Source organism: Drosophila ananassae, chromosome XR (genome assembly GCF_017639315.1).
Source record: "Drosophila ananassae strain 14024-0371.13 chromosome XR, ASM1763931v2, whole genome shotgun sequence".
Classification (NCBI taxonomy): Eukaryota; Metazoa; Arthropoda; class Insecta; order Diptera; family Drosophilidae; genus Drosophila; species Drosophila ananassae.
Genome location: NC_057932.1, coordinates 9,283,700 through 9,302,233, shown reverse-complemented (window position 1 = coordinate 9,302,233; position 18,534 = coordinate 9,283,700). Strand labels below are relative to the sequence as shown.

Below are 18,534 nucleotides of genomic sequence, written 5' to 3'. Positions count from 1 at the left end.
GGCCCGGGCCCTCACGAAAACAAACTCTTTTTTTTGAGGCCCGACCCGACCGAACACGAAAATTTTTATTTATTTACACATAATTTAAAAATTTAAAAGACATGTAATTTATATATACATATAATATATGTATGTATATATATAATATATGTATATATAGGTGCATATTTATTAATTTATTAAGGTATATTGATTATTATTATGTATTTAATGGAAAACGAACTAAGCCATATTTTTATAAAAAAAAAAAAATTTTTTCTAAATTTGTGCCGTTTAGCCTAGTGCGTTTTTCATTTAAAACATTACCCGACTTTAAAAAAAGCTTTTCGATCGTTGGCGAACTGGCTGGAATAGTCAGAATGATCCGAGCAAATTTGGGAAGGAATTTTAAGCAGAGCTATAAAACAATCGATGTTTGGAGCCATGTTTTCGATGTTTTTGAAGGAAAACATCGATGTTTCATCGTGTTTTTTCGTGTTTTTTTTACATAACTATAGTCGAAAAATTCAGCGAACATTCCATTTGCGGAATTATTTGGGCTTCTGTTACACAGGCCAACAGCAAAAAATCTCCACGCATAATTTCACCTGCTCCATAACCTTTAAGCTCTCCTGAACCAAAGTCCAGAACAAACATAGGTTCTATCACCCACAGTTTCCGCGGTACACCTAAGAGAAGAAATTGATCAAATTTTACCATATATTGAATTATGTAGGCCGTGTAATGGCGATGACCATCATTGTTTCCAGTACATATCATTTTTGAAATGTATGTGTACCAAATAAAATTAAAAAGTGGTATCTAGCAGTTACCATATCTTTGGAATACTCATCCAAAGTTGAAATCTCAGATTTTCTACATTAATTTTTGGTCTTCTATGATTTTTCCCCAAACAGTTTTCTATGGAAGATTTTTATTTTCATATTGAAATCAGTAGAAATAATTTTATTGAATTTATTATAGGTGGTTAAACAATATTTTCTTCAATAGAATTGGAGTTTTTAATCTCATATTTTCAAAAAGTCATGGCTACCTAAAACTGTTTCTTTGTTCAAAACGTATCTATTGCAGGTTTAGCTTGTTTAGTAAAGCTTTACAGAAGTTGTAAACTCTGAATTTCATTCAGAAGTTATTCGAAAAATTCGATTTTTTCTTCTTCTTCAAAATGAAGCCAGTTGTCGGTTTGTCTGTTGCACTATTTTTTTCTTAACAATCCTGAAAAAAATTGGAAAATGTTTTTTACTATCATATGAGCAACTATTGTTCTACAACTTTTTGAAATACCTTAAGCTTACGTCAAAAAACTAAAAAAACTTTGTTAATTAAAAAATGCATAACTTTTTAATTAAGAAAGATATTAAAAAGAGCTTTACACCGTTAAAAGGGTTTTTTAAATACCTATTTCACTTTCTTTGAGACCAAACGTCTATATAGTACACAAAAAAAATACACTGAAAATAAACTTTTTTTAAAGAAAAAAAATTAATTTTCAAAATTTACTCGATTTTTCCTTTTTATATTGCACGTGGAGATAGTCTTTGAGATGCCGCAACACTTAAAAAGTTTAGAATCACTAAATTGGAGCTGGTGGAGACATTTTAGTCCCCAGATAGAATTTTTATATATTTGCTTTCTACTCCTACGCGCCGATTGGTACCTCAACCGACCCGATCCGACATTTCTTTCAGAAGTTATTTAAGGGGTTATATACAGTCAGGCGGTCAAAAAAATGCAGTTTTTGGGTATTTTTTTTTTCAAGGAAATATTTATGTATTAAAGTTGAATTTTTTCTATATAATTTTACATATTTTAAAGTTTAAAAAAATATATTATATCTGTAAAAATATTATTTCCTTTGGCCTCTGCAGCTTATCTCCCAATGGTCTTCGAAAAAAAAGTGTCTCGCGGTGAACATAATAACTATTTGCAGAATCATCGGAAATCAAAAATTCAAAAAGATGCTTTTAGTATATTAAAAAATGTAGTCCTTAATCGAAGGAATTAAAAAAATATCACTTTTTGACAAAATGGCAGCTTCCAAAAAAAAAAGTTCATTTTTATGGAAAAAAAAATCGACTTCAAATGTTGATTTAAATTATAATTTTAATTTTATTTAAAAGATCTTCGATTAAAGACAGCAAAAAGTAGTTATTAATTTTGTGTGAAAATTAGAGCTAAATCGGTTCAGTGGTTTTCGAGAAATCGTGTTCACCGATTTGAGAAACATAGTTTTGAGAAAAACGATTTTAAAGTTTCACAAACAGTTTACATTGAGTTAAAAATTTTTTCTAGTTTTGTCTGTAACTTGGGAAATATTTCTCGAATCTTCATAAAAATTTTTTTCACAACAGAGAAATATATATTCTTTAAGAAAATGCAAAAAAAAAAAAATCGATTTTTTGAAAATCCTGACTGTATATAACCCCTTAAGAAATTATTATCAAGAAATAATTTTTTTTTTTTTTTTTTTAAATTCTTTTTCAAAATTTTCCCATTTGATCTTATTTATATTGCACGTGGAGATAGCCCTTGAGATGACGCAACTTTTCATATATCGCTTATATCTGGCAAAATTCGTTAACTCAAGATATACTCCTATAAATGCAGCTACTAATTATGATCAGCCACCTGTGGAGCTTGGTGTTACGTACACTAACATACATACTACATGGATGTGTATATTTGATGGGGAATATTTTTTTGAGGTTGTGCATGTATGTGTGCAACAAACTTGAAATATGGAGTAAATTCTTTCAACTTTTACTTTATTTGCCTATCGGTCGACTATATCCTATAGCTGCCACATAACTGATTGATCGGAAATGCCATAACTTTGATGTTTTTTAAGTTAAGGGTTGGGACTTGGGACCACACATGTTATATTTTTGGTCAAAATAGTATATCTTATGTACAAAATTCATAAGAATCGGCCGACTATATCCTATAGCTGTCATATGTTTATGCTGTGGCGCGTTTTTTAAGTTAGAAAGATGGGACATAGTATAGATTGCATTTTGGGAAATCTTATCCGATTTGCAAAATTTTATTAGGATAGCTATATCCATAGCTCAAAAATATAACTGAAAAATAGGAATTGGCTTAACTTTGTTGATTTTGAAGCAAGAATGATGAGACTTTCTACGGATTCCGTTTTGGGCAACCTAATCCGATCTTTCATAAGGATCCACCGACTTTATCCTATACAATATAACTCAAAAATATAACTGAAAAATAGGAATTGGCTTAACTTTGTGGATTTTGAAGCTAGAATGATGAGACTTTCTACGGATTCCGTTTTGGGCAACCTAATCCGATCTTTCATAAGGATCCACCGACTTTATACTATACCTGCCATATAAATGAACTATCGAAAATGGCACAAACTTGCTATTTTTAAAGATGCTTGGGGCTTTTTCCATTATTTTTGTTAGAAAAATTATTTATTTATTTGTTTTAACATTTTGGTTTCCCACAACTTCAAAACAATTTTGAATTTTAAATAGAATTTTGGACAAATTTTTAATTAAAATTTTTAAACTAACCAAATTTCAATACCTTTGTAAATTAAAAATACATATTATTTCAGAACCACTGAAGCTATCGAAATACATCTTTGGAAAGGTTTTTAATTATTCCACTTTCTATAATGTGGAGGTAAATCTATGGAGTAAATAAAAAGAGTTTTGTTGTTTATCCTTAAATTTAAAGTATTGCTAACTGTGTGAATCGCCTGTCCAGAGGTTACTTTAAAATTCTGTATATTAAGTGTTCTTTTTTAAATAATTGAAGATCTATATATACAAAAAAACAACTGATATCATATAAAAAAAATCTCTTGACGAGGTAAAATACCGACGACGAACCATTTTTTTCTTCGGTTTTTAATTCTTCGGCTATATATAGAGTCCCCTCCCGCACTTCAAGGCATGCAGGTCGTCACCTCGTGTACTGTCGTCCTCAGTAATGTCATTGATAATTTCTATTTCATCAAATTCTTCGGCGGCTTTGGCGGGCTTTTTCACATTTTTTTCTCCACCATCTAAAAATTTGCTAAATCGATTTTTCTAAAATGCTTATCGAAAATAGTATCTGGTATTTTAATTATAAATACGTTATCGTTATAAATACATACCGTTTACAATCAAGATTATTTGGTATTTTTACGATTGCATGCTTCGGTCCCACCTTAAGGCCAGCTGTTTTTTTTTAAATTAAAAGGGCTTTAGTTGCAACATTTGAGTAGTAAATTATGGATTTTTTTATGAAAATCAACCGTGATGTTTGCTGCTTGTTTATCAAGTATATAGCTATCGTAAGTTCCAAGTTGAAGACTTAATAAAACTGATCTAGCAACGGCAAAATCCTTGAAAAGAACAAAATGTATGTAGGACTAACTTTTAATAGTCTTATTACCGTCACAATTGGAATCTTGGCCGCAGGATATTTTTGGAGGTATCCATGTAAGTTAGTGCCATAGCATTTGCAATATGAGTAACATCGTCATTCTTAGCTCCCCAAAAGGCAGTCAGAAGACCTCCAAATCCCGAAAAGCCCCTTCCCCCCTCGGATTCACCATTGTTTAGGTTTTCCCGAGCGGCCGTTTGTAGTGACAACAATGTCTGCAGTCTTCTGTCTAAAAGTGCCATGGAAAAAGGAGGAAGTGCTGTGGACGGGGCCCTTGTGGCTCTATTTTGCACTGGGCTCATCGGGATGCAAAGCATGGGACTGGGCGGCGGCATGCTTATGAATATATATAGCGACAAGGCGCGCAAGTCCTACAGCATACTTGCTCGCGAAATTGCTCCGCGTTTGCTACGGGAAAAGAACCTATCGATCTTCCGGGGTGAAAAAGAATTTAAACAGTCTAGCTGGTCGATTGCAGTGCCAGCTGAAATGGCCGGGTATGCTATAGCCCACCAGAAGTTCGGGCAGTTACCCTGGTCAGAATTAGTTGGTCCTACGGCGGAGCTGTGCCGCAAGGGATACAGACTTTACAAGCACCAATACGACGCCCTTGTTATGAACCAAGAGATGGTTATGAGAGATCCCGGCTTGCGAAACATGTTTGTAAATTCCGAATCGGGGCAGTTTTGGCGTATCGGCAGTCATATACACCCTCCGATTCAATTGTGCAACACATACGAAAGGCTGGCTTCCGAAGGACCTTACAGCTTTTACAACGGATCTATTGCAAATGATTTGACAGCCGACTTAAGGGAAATCGGCAGTGTCATTGACATGGAAGACCTAGTCAACACTAATGCTACATTCAGTGAATCGGTCGTGATACCGTTCGATGAGTACGACCTGCATCTAACTCCTCCTCCTGGCAGTGGCTACATTCTGGGATTTATACTCAACATTTTGCGAGAATTCAGAGCGGATTTTGCCGAAGCTCGAAGCATTGGCGCTTTAGAGATCCACCGGATGGTGGAAGCTATGAAGTTTGGGTTTGTTCAGCGTTGGCAGCTGGACGAAAAATCTGATATTAACGTACGTACTACTCTTTCTCGTATAACTATTTATTATAAATCTGTCTCTTTTAAATTTAAGTTCATTTTGCATTTATATATACATATTTAGTTTAACTTACTAGCTCGATTTAATAAGTCAGGGTTTTTAATGAGCACTATGGACTCCTCTTGAATCTTTGCTGCAGTTTTAGTAGCGGGCGCATTGGCAAACGAACAGGCGTTTTGTTTAACAATGATGAACTATTTGATATAAATCTATCTCTTTCAAATTCACGTTCATTTTTCATTTATATATTATATTGTTTCCCTAACATATTTTAGATGCTTAAATACAAAAAATAAAAAAGTCGACTTTTATATTTCCAGCTTTTAAAGAGACTGATCAGTCCTGAGCTATCCAAATCCATAGCTAATAAAATAGACGACTTAATGACTTTTAACCAGTCAACATACTATGGAGCTTCTTCGGATATACGCACACGGAACGAATACGGAACCGCCCATATCTCAGTGCTTCTTGACAACGATGCCGTTTCAGTCACTAGCTCGATAAATTTTTAGTAAGTATGGTGGTTTTATAAGCACTATTAGACCTGTCTTGGATTTTTGTTGCAGTTTTGGTAGCGGGCGCATTGGCAAACGGACAGGTGTTCTATTTAACAATGGCATGTCGGATTTTTCCATAGAACAGCTGCGAAACTATTTTGATTTGCCCTTTGTAATGGGCAAAAATATACCTGCTCCATCTTTACGACCCATGTCCTCGATGAGTCCGGTCATTGTTACGGAACGCTCATCGGGCAGAGTACGGCTGGTTGTCGGTGCGGCTGGCGGCACAAAAATCATTTCATCATTGGTTCCTCTATTGGTGCGCGTCCTGTGGCAAAAGGCACACATTAAAAATGCCATCGATGCCAGTCGCATCCACCATCAGATGTCGCCTAATGTTCTTCTCTACGAATATGGGCTAATGCAAAATTTCGTTGATCGATTGCAGCAACTAGGACACAAATGTGAGCGGTACGAGCACCGCGGATCTGTAATCTGCGGCATCGCCCAGAATAATGGTTCTGTTTGGGCAAACTCTGATTTTCGAAAACCTGGTGGAGTCTCTGGATTTTGAGGACACATATATCTTTATTAGTCGCCTACACATTCTTGCATAAAATATACTTTCATCGACTTGTTGTTAGGCGCATAAAACGACAAGTAATCGTAAATAACAGTTTTCTGTTTTATGATTAAATTGTTTTTTATTATATTATATTTTACTTTTTATATCCTTACAGAAAATTATAATTCCTTGCATAAATATTCGCATATTGAATAATAAATGAATTTGTCATTTTGTATATAGGGAATGTACATTATTGATAAAGGTCAAATAGAAAATTAAATTTATGAAAAATTTGCTAGGGCATTCGTATATTTTCCTTCTAAGATCCGTATATAAATACGGATATACATTTTTGTTGGGATCAGTAATAAAAAATGTAGTCTCCAGTTTAAAAGCTATCTACTTCCATCTGCTCGTAAATACATATACTGCGCAAAAACGGCGTGATAAAACGTACATATGAATTATATTTTTGTTCTGTACTTTGGTGTGGGGATGCCGGAGAACTATGGTTCCCTAAAATTTAAATAAAGTATATAAATCAACGCTAAAATAGTGGAACACAAAGAAAAAGTCCAGAAATACTAACATTTTCCTTTTCAATTTTCTAGTTAATCAATTTATTATAAAATAAAATTGAAGTAAAGAGAGCAGTGCATGTAATAGAAAAAAAAACTTACACGGAAGTGTATATTTGTTTTCTACTGGGACGGCTACAAATAAATAGTGTAATACATAAGAATGTTGTTATTATTCCCAAAGAATTTAGTACCATCGAGAATGCCAACAGATACTTCCATTCGGTCCTAAATCGGCTGCATTTTTCGCTCCTGTGTACAAACAGACAGAACTTTATAGCATGATATCACACGTTCGTTTGGGGTACTCACCCATCCTTCTCCCCAGCGTCTGTTTCTCCGCTCAGCGGTTGCTTTCCATCTGTTGTAACTGCAATGGCCGGACTTTTTTCCCCTGGGATAGCATCGTCAGCAGTTGGTGAAAAGCAGGTGCAATGACGGTGGCGCATCAACCAGCTCGTAGCTGGTCCACACGTTCCGTTCACAGATGAGCTCAGCTCAGAAAACTCAATTGTAGCACAGACTAGTGCGAGGCAGCAGAATATCAGTGCCACGACAGGCAATAGACAAGCCTCCACCTTGTAGCAGTTGTTCGACGATCTGTGTTCTTTTCTGTGCCTTCTCAGAATAATTAAACCGATAACACCAGCCAAGAGTAACTGAAAAAATAAACTTGTTGTGTTTCTGTGACAGCACCTCTTTGTTTTCAGAAGAACTCACCGATAGGCCACTCAAATACGGATTGATTAGTACGGACCAAATCGGTCCCATCCATAGTATCCACAAGGAAAGACTCGAAATCAAAATGCCAATAGCCAGTTGCAATATCAGCATTTGACGTGATATGTTCAGGTTTAGGATGTGTCTCGAATATGAGGTATGAAGACCTTAAAGGTGATGCAAACAAGTCACTTGATGAAAATTAGTTTAAGTTTTGCATTGTATATTTTAAAAAAAATTGAATATTCGTAGTACGAATTTCGTACTTTAGAAATCATATTTGGAGCTTATGAAAATATAAAGGGACTAGCGCAACTAATAGTAACATATGATTTATCTGCAATGTAATATATATAACTAATAAGTAATACTAAGTATAATTATTAGTAACATAACTGCAAAGTTATCACTGAAGTACCCATATAACAATAAAGAAAGTTAATTTAGGGCGAAGCTGAAGCTTATTTATCCTTACAGTTGAATATTTTTATTTTAAGAAATAATTTGGATATAGTAATTTCGTCCCTTATGAATTTTACGTCCCCATCTTGTGCCTGAAAACCAATGAAAGATATAGGTTATAGAACAGATCAGTCCACGAAAAATAAAATTCATTGAAAGTTATAACCTTATCAAATAAGCACAAGAAAGGGAAAGAGCCCTTTCGAGCTTCAGGCAAAGCCGAAGTTGATATACCCTTGCAGTTAAGTAGCAGTTTATATTATTATATATATAGCGGATCGTACATAGTTGCCCGATCCCAATGAGAATTTCACCATCGAATCAATTTTCTAAAAAAATTGTTGGAAACAGTGTCAAGCTTCTTTAAAAATAGCAAGGTTGTGCCATTTCCGATCGTTCAGTTATATGGCAGCTATAGGATATTGTCGGCCGATGCTTTGGAGCTTTGGCAGATCAGATTAAATTGCCTAAAATGGAATCCGTAGAAAGTCATTCTAGCGTAAAAAAAGAACAAAGTTACAAAGCTGCTAGCTAAATGCAAGGGCATATCCTATTCGGCTCCGCCCGAAGTTAGCTTTCCTTCCTTGTTAAATATAATTTTTTATACATTTGATCTTAAAGAAAGCGAAAAAGAAATTTAAAAAAACTTTCTAACGAAGTATAGCATCTATGAAAAACAATTGATTTGTCTTGGCATTTGATATAAAGACGGAAGTCTTTGAACCAAACCTCTTTATTAGGTATCTTAGATAGATAGGTATAAGAGGAGTAAAAATCAACAACAGCGAAAAAGTGGTTCAGTTTAAAATTAAAATATAAATTAATAAAAATCTTGTATCGTTACAAATCAGAAAATGCATTCTATATGCATATGATTCTATATATCGGAAATAACATGATTTTAATGAGACAGAGTTTAACTTTCCAATTACTTGCAACTTGGCTGAAGCCAAACTAGACTTTTATTTCTTGTAACGGGTGCGATGCATTTTTTCTACAAATCGTTTTAAAACAAGAAGTCCTCAAAGCTTTTAATTATACCCTTTTATAGGGTCTTATAGTTTTCTTAAAAGTGTGCAACGCAGTTAAGGAGCCATCTCTGATTATATAATGTATATACATTCTTAATCAGGATCAGTCGTTTGTCTGTTTTTTTGCTCCCAGTTTAAAAGCTATCGACATGAAACTTTGCACACATTCTTATTTTCTCTGCACGCAGTATTTAAGTCTAAGCGGTCGATATAGGTCCACTAAATCCTATATATATATCCTAACACGACCAAATGGCTCAAATGGTTTTTGTAAAAATAAATTAGAAAAAACTCACTGTCATGGTTGTGATGATTCACAACAATCATGCGGCTGTGCCTCAAGCTGTTTCGGGTGGGCGTATGACGTCCAGCGATCTTCATTGATTTTATGTTCTGTGGCACTGTGGTGCTCATGTATACGGCCTATTAAAGTAAATGGAGTTTCCAAAATTAGAATAACCTTACGTTATTTTTTAAAAACTTACCTGGGATGGTTGTAAAGCGTCCAAGTCTCTTAGGGGAATTTCTTCGTACACGGTAGAATTGCATAGCGTCTTTTCCGGCAGGTCCTTTAAAGGAACAGTAGTGGGATTAGACACTATTACCACTGCAGCGACAGGCGGCGACTTTTCCTGTAGAAAGTCACGCTGAGGAACGTTCTGGTATTTGGGTTCCTGCTTTATAGCGACCGGTGACTCACAACTGTTTATCCCGAAGAACTTTGACTTGGCGTCGTTAAGGGCCGCCTTGACCGCGGCTATGCTGTGGCTGGTTCCACTTTCCGTGGGCTTCGGCTCCAACTCCAACTCTGGCTTAAGCATAGTGGAAGTACAGTCCACGTGCGACTGCAGCTGTTGAGTCGCGCCCAGGTTATCGTAGGTGCTAATGGGACGGACTGCTTGTTTTGGCATGGCTCTTGGCTATGCTGGCATTGATGGGCAGGGTGGTTTAGCTTGGCCTATACAGACCGGTGTATTCAATGTTCTACGTGTTATAGCCATGTTGTAATTAGCTGAAATAAGAATATCTTTATACTACTGATATTTTATACCCTTGCAGATGGTATAATTTTGTTCAAACGACTCAATAAAGTATCAAAAAACTGCCACTTCACTGCAAGGGTGTATCAACTTCGGCTTTCCCCGAAGATACATAGCTTTCTTGTTAGTACTGGGTTTTAAGTATATTTTTAAAGCTTCTAACAATTCCGTGAAAGTCATCTCAACATAGTTTTATTTATTATTATTAATATAGATTTAAGGAATACCTTTTAAACCAATAATTATAATTATTTTGGCACATAGGCATATACATACATACACATTCTTGATCAACTTTATCAAATTTTACAAAAAGGGTAAAAAATGTTGAAATCGTAAATCTAGTTAACTGCTTATTGAATTAATCTTTCATGGGTGTAACTTTCATTCTTGAATTTATTTAATTTCTGTTTTTATATTACGATATTTCGATCACTGTGGCTCACACACACACTAATGTACATACATACATACATACATAGATGAGATAGCCAACTCAGGCTTTCATGGCAATGTTTTATATGTTTCTCGAGGTGGAGAAATTTCTAGATTACAGAGCCTGTTTTGGTTCACTGAGTGTAAATCTATTTATGTTGTAGGCAGGGTTAGGTAATTGTCTAGCCAATGTATTAAACTATGTGTGTAAAATCGAAATCTTAAGTTGCCAAACTTTACATTTAATCTATTTAGAGAGACGACGACCTCGCGGTCACAAATACACAGCTCATCCAAGTGCTGTGCCAAAGCACAGCAGCTTTCGATGGGAAAACCATTGCTTACCAATGGCCACGGCATAAGAAAGTCGAATTTATAGCCAGTAGATGCGATGCGTGATTAAGGGTGCGGGCAAGCGGGTTCAGATGCGCATTAAACAGCAATAAAAATAATAAAGATCACTGTTAACGCTCACAACAAAAATAAAAAAAATCGAGCCAAACGAAACGAAATGATACATGCCCGCTGTACACACCAACAGATGAAAACAAACTAAAACTAAAAATAATTCTCACCGTCCGTTGCCATTTTTCATGCTCTCGCTAGAAAACTCTGCTTACCTGTGTTTTGCTTCTCCCTCTCTCTGGTGGAAGCGGGATTCGGAGGGAATCGGCGTCGATGGGCTGGGGCACCAGAAGCAGAAGCTGGGTTATGTGATTAGTGCATAGGTTTTGAGGTTTCAATCTTGGACGTGGCTATTGCCAATAACAATAATTCTTCATAAAACAATCCGATCGATACGGAGAGCGGAAATAAGGGAAAAGCATGGAGAACAGTTACTACTACCAACACCAACTACATACATATGTATATGCTCTCACAGTTTCACACAAAATTTCTCCCAGCTCATGGTCAAACCCAGGGATTTTAACTTTTTATTATATTAACATATATGTATGTATGTATTAAAAACATTTTGATTTCGACGACTGACGACAAACTTCCAAAAATCTCCGCCTAACGATGTTTTTCAAATTTTCAAAAAGGTGTATTTTTGGGATGCTGATTCCGGGAATGTAAAATGATCAGCAAATTATATTTTTCGGTGACTGATTTTTTTTTTTTCTTGCACCTGCCGAACAAGAATATTTTTTATATGCAATTTTGTACACATATGTAGCATATTTTCGTCACTAAAATTGATAACAGATATTTTGGGTTTCGCATGCAGGTTCGTCACCGGTACTTTACCTCGTTAAGAGGTTTTTTTATATGATAATAAATTATAAAAAAAAAAACAAGAAAGGAAAGCTAACTTCAAGCGGAGCCGAAGTTGATATACCCTTGCAGTTAAGCAAAAGCTTATAATACACTGTGCCACAAAAAAAAAAAACGAAATACACTTGGGAAACGAGATAGTGTAGGTTGTTAATCTGGTCGAAGAGAACTCAAAGATATTTTTTTCATATTTTTGGAACCCTCCAATTTTTATTTATTTAAAAAAAACCGTTTTTCGGGACTTTTTTGCGCTTAAAAATTCCTGAACTCGTTTTTTTCAACCAATTTCAAAATTTTTGCTGTTTTTCAATAGTTAAATGTTGTAGCTTTTGAAAAAAAAATATAACTTCGATTTTGTTGAACAAAAAGGACAAAATTTTTACACCTGAAACTGAAGTTTTCGGCTTTTATTCGTGTTTTTCGGATTTTGATGCCAGTTTTTCGGTGCAACTTACAAAAATTCGGCCATTTTTGATACATATCAATGTTGTCTCATTCATTATGAATAAAACGAGACAAATTTCATCAAAAAATAATGAAAATTGGTGAAGTTATAACGCTTTTCCTAAAAAGAGTTAATTCAACCTAGCATGCGCACTAATAAAAATATTGGAAACAGCCCCAAGCATCTTTAAAAATAGAATGGTTGTGCCGATTCCGATCTTTCAGTTATATGGCAGGTATAGGATATAATCGGCCGATTCTTATGAAACATAGGATTAGATTGCCCAAAACGGAATCCCATCATTCTAGCTTCAAAAACAACAAAGTTAAGCCAATTATCCTAATAAAATTTTGCAAATCGGATAAGATTGCCCAAAATGCAATCTGTACTAAGTCCCATGTTTCTAACTTAAAAAACATTCCACAGCTTAAACATATGACAGCTATAGAATATTGTCGGCCGATCCTTATGAATTTTGCACATAAGATGTTTTGACCAAATTTAAAATGTGTGGAAAGTCCAAACCCTCAAACTTAAAAAACACCAATATTAGGCATTTCCGATGGATCAGTTATATGGCAGCTAAAGGATATAGTCGGCCGATCCTTATCAACATTTGTCAGATCAGATAATTTTTCCCAAAGTGGGATCCATAGAAAGTCCCATCCTTCTTACTTAAAAAAAAAAAAACAAAGTTATGGCATATCCGATCAATTATATAATAAACATGTATTACATATAAAATAAATCCGCAAAATTTAAAAAAAAATACAAACGTTTTTCCAGTTTTTCTAGTTAAACCAATTGTTGAATGTAACAATTTGTTTTGGGTGTGCGATATAAAATAATAAATATTAGAAAAGTATAGGCGGAGTTGGTTTGCCTGGTTTTTTTTAGCTTTTAATCCATGATTTGGCCCAAAACGGTGGAGGCTGTAATTTAAGTAAAGCAGAGTTTTATTTATATGCATTATATGCTCAGTGGGGGCATATGCATATAAAGCTTTCTACTCATAAAATTTTGCATTCTTCTCATTAAGACATGAGACACTGAAACACAAATCCCAATGAGGGATTTGTTATTTTAAATACACTTTTTTTTTAAGAAAAAAAATTATTTTTCAAAATTTGGTCGACTGATCCTTTTTATATTGCACGTGGAGATAGCTTTTGAGATGACGCAACTTTTGATATATCGCTCATATCTGGCAAAATCCGTTAACTCAAGATATAGTACTGTAAGTGCAGCTACCCATTTTGTGCAGCCTCCTGTGAAGCTTGCATTTACTTATACATGAGTATATTGGTAACTTTGCTTTTTGGAGTCTGCATATATTTGGTCAATACCCTAAAAAAAATATGGAGTATATCTTTTCAGATTTTAGTTAATTTATTTAAAAATAAAATCCAAATAAAAAAGGGCTTAAAAAGTAAAACGTAAACATTGACTCAACTTGGACTCGAACCCAGGCCCTCCGTGTTAGGAACCACGACGCTCTCGACTCGGCTAACCTCGAACTTCGTTGCTTGATGGCAACTTTTGATGTAATTCTGCTTTGTGTTTCAGTGTCTCATGTCTTAATGAGAAGAATGCAAAATTTTATGAGTAGAAAGCTTTATATGCATATGCCCCCACTGAGCATATAATGCATATAAATAAAACTCTGCTTTACTTAAATTACAGCCTCCACCGTTTTGGGCCAAATCATGGATTAAAAGCTAAAAAAAACCAGGCAAACCAACTCCGCCTATACTTTTCTAATATTTATTATTTTATATCGCACACCCAAAACAAATTGTTACATTCAACAATTGGTTTAACTAGAAAAACTGGAAAAACGTTTGTATTTTTTTTTAAATTTTGCGGATTTATTTTATATGTAATACATGTTTATTATATAATTGATCGGATATGCCATAACTTTGTTTTTTTTTTTTAAGTAAGAAGGATGGGACTTTCTATGGATCCCACTTTGGGAAAAATTATCTGATCTGACAAATGTTGATAAGGATCGGCCGACTATATCCTTTAGCTGCCATATAACTGATCCATCGGAAATGCCTAATATTGGTGTTTTTTAAGTTTGAGGGTTTGGACTTTCCACACATTTTAAATTTGGTCAAAACATCTTATGTGCAAAATTCATAAGGATCGGCCGACAATATTCTATAGCTGTCATATGTTTAAGCTGTGGAATGTTTTTTAAGTTAGAAACATGGGACTTAGTACAGATTGCATTTTGGGCAATCTTATCCGATTTGCAAAATTTTATTAGGATAATTGGCTTAACTTTGTTGTTTTTGAAGCTAGAATGATGGGATTCCGTTTTGGGCAATCTAATCCTATGTTTCATAAGAATCGGCCGATTATATCCTATACCTGCCATATAACTGAAAGATCGGAATCGGCACAACCATTCTATTTTTAAAGATGCTTGGGGCTGTTTCCAATATTTTTATTAGTGCGCATGCTAGGTTGAATTAACTCTTTTTAGGAAAAGCGTTATAACTTCACCAATTTTCATTATTTTTTGATGAAATTTGTCTCGTTTTATTCATAATGAATGAGACAACATTGATATGTATCAAAAATGGCCGAATTTTTGTAAGTTGCACCGAAAAACTGGCATCAAAATCCGAAAAACACGAATAAAAGCCGAAAACTTCAGTTTCAGGTGTAAAAATTTTGTCCTTTTTGTTCAACAAAATCGAAGTTATATTTTTTTTTCAAAAGCTACAACATTTAACTATTGAAAAACAGCAAAAATTTTGAAATTGGTTGAAAAAAACGAGTTCAGGAATTTTTAAGCGCAAAAAAGTCCCGAAAAACGGTTTTTTTTAAATAAATAAAAATTGGAGGGTTCCAAAAATATGAAAAAAATATCTTTGAGTTCTCTTCGACCAGATTAACAACCTACACTATCTCGTTTCCCAAGTGTATTTCGTTTTTTTTTTTTGTGGCACAGTGTATTATAAGCTTTTGCTTAACTGCAAGGGTATATCAACTTCGGCTCCGCTTGAAGTTAGCTTTCCTTTCTTGTTTTTTTTTTTATAATTTATTATCATATAAAAAAACCTCTTAACGAGGTAAAGTACCGGTGACGAACCTGCATGCGAAACCCAAAATATCTGTTATCAATTTTAGTGACGAAAATATGCTACATATGTGTACAAAATTGCATATAAAAAATATTCTTGTTCGGCAGGTGCAAGAAAAAAAAAAAATCAGTCACCGAAAAATATAATTTGCTGATCATTTTACATTCCCGGAATCAGCATCCCAAAAATACACCTTTTTGAAAATTTGAAAAACATCGTTAGGCGGAGATTTTTGGAAGTTTGTCGTCAGTCGTCGAAATCAAAATGTTTTTAATACATACATACATATATGTTAATATAATAAAAAGTTAAAATCCCTGGGTTTGACCATGAGCTGGGAGAAATTTTGTGTGAAACTGTGAGAGCATATACATATGTATGTAGTTGGTGTTGGTAGTAGTAACTGTTCTCCATGCTTTTCCCTTATTTCCGCTCTCCGTATCGATCGGATTGTTTTATGAAGAATTATTGTTATTGGCAATAGCCACGTCCAAGATTGAAACCTCAAAACCTATGCACTAATCACATAACCCAGCTTCTGCTTCTGGTGCCCCAGCCCATCGACGCCGATTCCCTCCGAATCCCGCTTCCACCAGAGAGAGGGAGAAGCAAAACACAGGTAAGCAGAGTTTTCTAGCGAGAGCATGAAAAATGGCAACGGACGGTGAGAATTATTTTTAGTTTTAGTTTGTTTTCATCTGTTGGTGTGTACAGCGGGCATGTATCATTTCGTTTCGTTTGGCTCGATTTTTTTTATTTTTGTTGTGAGCGTTAACAGTGATCTTTATTATTTTTATTGCTGTTTAATGCGCATCTGAACCCGCTTGCCCGCACCCTTAATCACGCATCGCATCTACTGGCTATAAATTCGACTTTCTTATGCCGTGGCCATTGGTAAGCAATGGTTTTCCCATCGAAAGCTGCTGTGCTTTGGCACAGCACTTGGATGAGCTGTGTATTTGTGACCGCGAGGTCGTCGTCTCTCTAAATAGATTAAATGTAAAGTTTGGCAACTTAAGATTTCGATTTTACACACATAGTTTAATACATTGGCTAGACAATTACCTAACCCTGCCTACAACATAAATAGATTTACACTCAGTGAACCAAAACAGGCTCTGTAATCTAGAAATTTCTCCACCTCGAGAAACATATAAAACATTGCCATGAAAGCCTGAGTTGGCTATCTCATCTATGTATGTATGTATGTATGTACATTAGTGTGTGTGTGAGCCACAGTGATCGAAATATCGTAATATAAAAACAGAAATTAAATAAATTCAAGAATGAAAGTTACACCCATGAAAGATTAATTCAATAAGCAGTTAACTAGATTTACGATTTCAACATTTTTTACCCTTTTTGTAAAATTTGATAAAGTTGATCAAGAATGTGTATGTATGTATATGCCTATGTGCCAAAATAATTATAATTATTGGTTTAAAAGGTATTCCTTAAATCTATATTAATAATAATAAATAAAACTATGTTGAGATGACTTTCACGGAATTGTTAGAAGCTTTAAAAATATACTTAAAACCCAGTACTAACAAGAAAGCTATGTATCTTCGGGGAAAGCCGAAGTTGATACACCCTTGCAGTGAAGTGGCAGTTTTTTGATACTTTATTGAGTCGTTTGAACAAAATTATACCATCTGCAAGGGTATAAAATATCAGTAGTATAAAGATATTCTTATTTCAGCTAATTACAACATGGCTATAACACGTAGAACATTGAATACACCGGTCTGTATAGGCCAAGCTAAACCACCCTGCCCATCAATGCCAGCATAGCCAAGAGCCATGCCAAAACAAGCAGTCCGTCCCATTAGCACCTACGATAACCTGGGCGCGACTCAACAGCTGCAGTCGCACGTGGACTGTACTTCCACTATGCTTAAGCCAGAGTTGGAGTTGGAGCCGAAGCCCACGGAAAGTGGAACCAGCCACAGCATAGCCGCGGTCAAGGCGGCCCTTAACGACGCCAAGTCAAAGTTCTTCGGGATAAACAGTTGTGAGTCACCGGTCGCTATAAAGCAGGAACCCAAATACCAGAACGTTCCTCAGCGTGACTTTCTACAGGAAAAGTCGCCGCCTGTCGCTGCAGTGGTAATAGTGTCTAATCCCACTACTGTTCCTTTAAAGGACCTGCCGGAAAAGACGCTATGCAATTCTACCGTGTACGAAGAAATTCCCCTAAGAGACTTGGACGCTTTACAACCATCCCAGGTAAGTTTTTAAAAAATAACGTAAGGTTATTCTAATTTTGGAAACTCCATTTACTTTAATAGGCCGTATACATGAGCACCACAGTGCCACAGAACATAAAATCAATGAAGATCGCTGGACGTCATACGCCCACCCGAAACAGCTTGAGGCACAGCCGCATGATTGTTGTGAATCATCACAACCATGACAGTGAGTTTTTTCTAATTTATTTTTACAAAAACCATTTGAGCCATTTGGTCGTGTTAGGATATATATATAGGATTTAGTGGACCTATATCGACCGCTTAGACTTAAATACTGCGTGCAGAGAAAATAAGAATGTGTGCAAAGTTTCATGTCGATAGCTTTTAAACTGGGAGCAAAAAAACAGACAAACGACTGATCCTGATTAAGAATGTATATACATTATATAATCAGAGATGGCTCCTTAACTGCGTTGCACACTTTTAAGAAAACTATAAGACCCTATAAAAGGGTATAATTAAAAGCTTTGAGGACTTCTTGTTTTAAAACGATTTGTAGAAAAAATGCATCGCACCCGTTACAAGAAATAAAAGTCTAGTTTGGCTTCAGCCAAGTTGCAAGTAATTGGAAAGTTAAACTCTGTCTCATTAAAATCATGTTATT

General features: G+C 35.1%; 3 protein-coding genes across 9 annotated transcripts; 2 read left to right on the top strand and 1 right to left on the bottom strand.

Annotated features, from left to right (window-relative positions):
• The first annotated feature begins 4,146 nt into the window (after positions 1–4,146).
• Positions 4,147–6,826, top strand: LOC6502050 (glutathione hydrolase 1 proenzyme-like). Of its 2 annotated transcripts, none has more exons than XM_044717270.1 (5): positions 4,147–4,312; positions 4,373–4,460; positions 4,511–5,493; positions 5,841–6,034; positions 6,472–6,699. In XM_044717270.1, exons 1-5 carry the CDS (start codon positions 4,250–4,252, stop codon positions 6,476–6,478), a joined length of 1,335 nt encoding a protein of 444 aa, XP_044573205.1. In that variant the 5' UTR covers positions 4,147–4,249; the 3' UTR covers positions 6,479–6,699. The 2 variants fall into 2 exon arrangements, with proteins under 2 accessions (XP_044573205.1, XP_001967147.2); XM_001967111.4 differs by having other exon boundaries at positions 4,148–4,312; positions 6,090–6,826.
• On the bottom strand, positions 6,599–11,495 carry LOC6502313. Of its 5 annotated transcripts, none has more exons than XM_032456041.2 (7): positions 11,478–11,495; positions 9,868–10,394; positions 9,679–9,805; positions 7,890–8,056; positions 7,482–7,828; positions 7,272–7,421; positions 6,599–7,107 (listed from the first exon to the last, which is right to left on the bottom strand). In XM_032456041.2, the coding sequence occupies exons 2-7, from the start codon at positions 10,291–10,293 to the stop codon at positions 7,098–7,100; spliced, it is 1,227 nt and encodes a 408-aa protein (XP_032311932.1). In that variant the 5' UTR covers positions 10,294–10,394; positions 11,478–11,495; the 3' UTR covers positions 6,599–7,097. The 5 variants fall into 5 exon arrangements, with proteins under 5 accessions (XP_032311932.1, XP_001967146.1, XP_014759377.1 ...); XM_001967110.4 differs by lacking the exon at positions 11,478–11,495 and adding an exon at positions 11,203–11,424; XM_014903891.2 differs by lacking the exons at positions 6,599–7,107; positions 11,478–11,495 and adding an exon at positions 11,203–11,424 and having other exon boundaries at positions 7,182–7,304; positions 7,364–7,421.
• A 4,576-nt stretch (positions 11,496–16,071) lies between these two features.
• Positions 16,072–18,188, top strand: LOC116656443. 2 transcript variants are annotated; one of them, XM_032456056.2, is made up of 3 exons: positions 16,072–16,297; positions 17,381–17,907; positions 17,970–18,188. In XM_032456056.2, exons 2-3 carry the CDS (start codon positions 17,482–17,484, stop codon positions 18,171–18,173), a joined length of 630 nt encoding a protein of 209 aa, XP_032311947.1. In that variant the 5' UTR covers positions 16,072–16,297; positions 17,381–17,481; the 3' UTR covers positions 18,174–18,188. The 2 variants fall into 2 exon arrangements, with proteins under 2 accessions (XP_032311947.1, XP_032311946.1); XM_032456055.1 differs by lacking the exon at positions 16,072–16,297 and adding an exon at positions 16,351–16,572.
• The last annotated feature ends 346 nt before the right edge of the window (positions 18,189–18,534 follow it).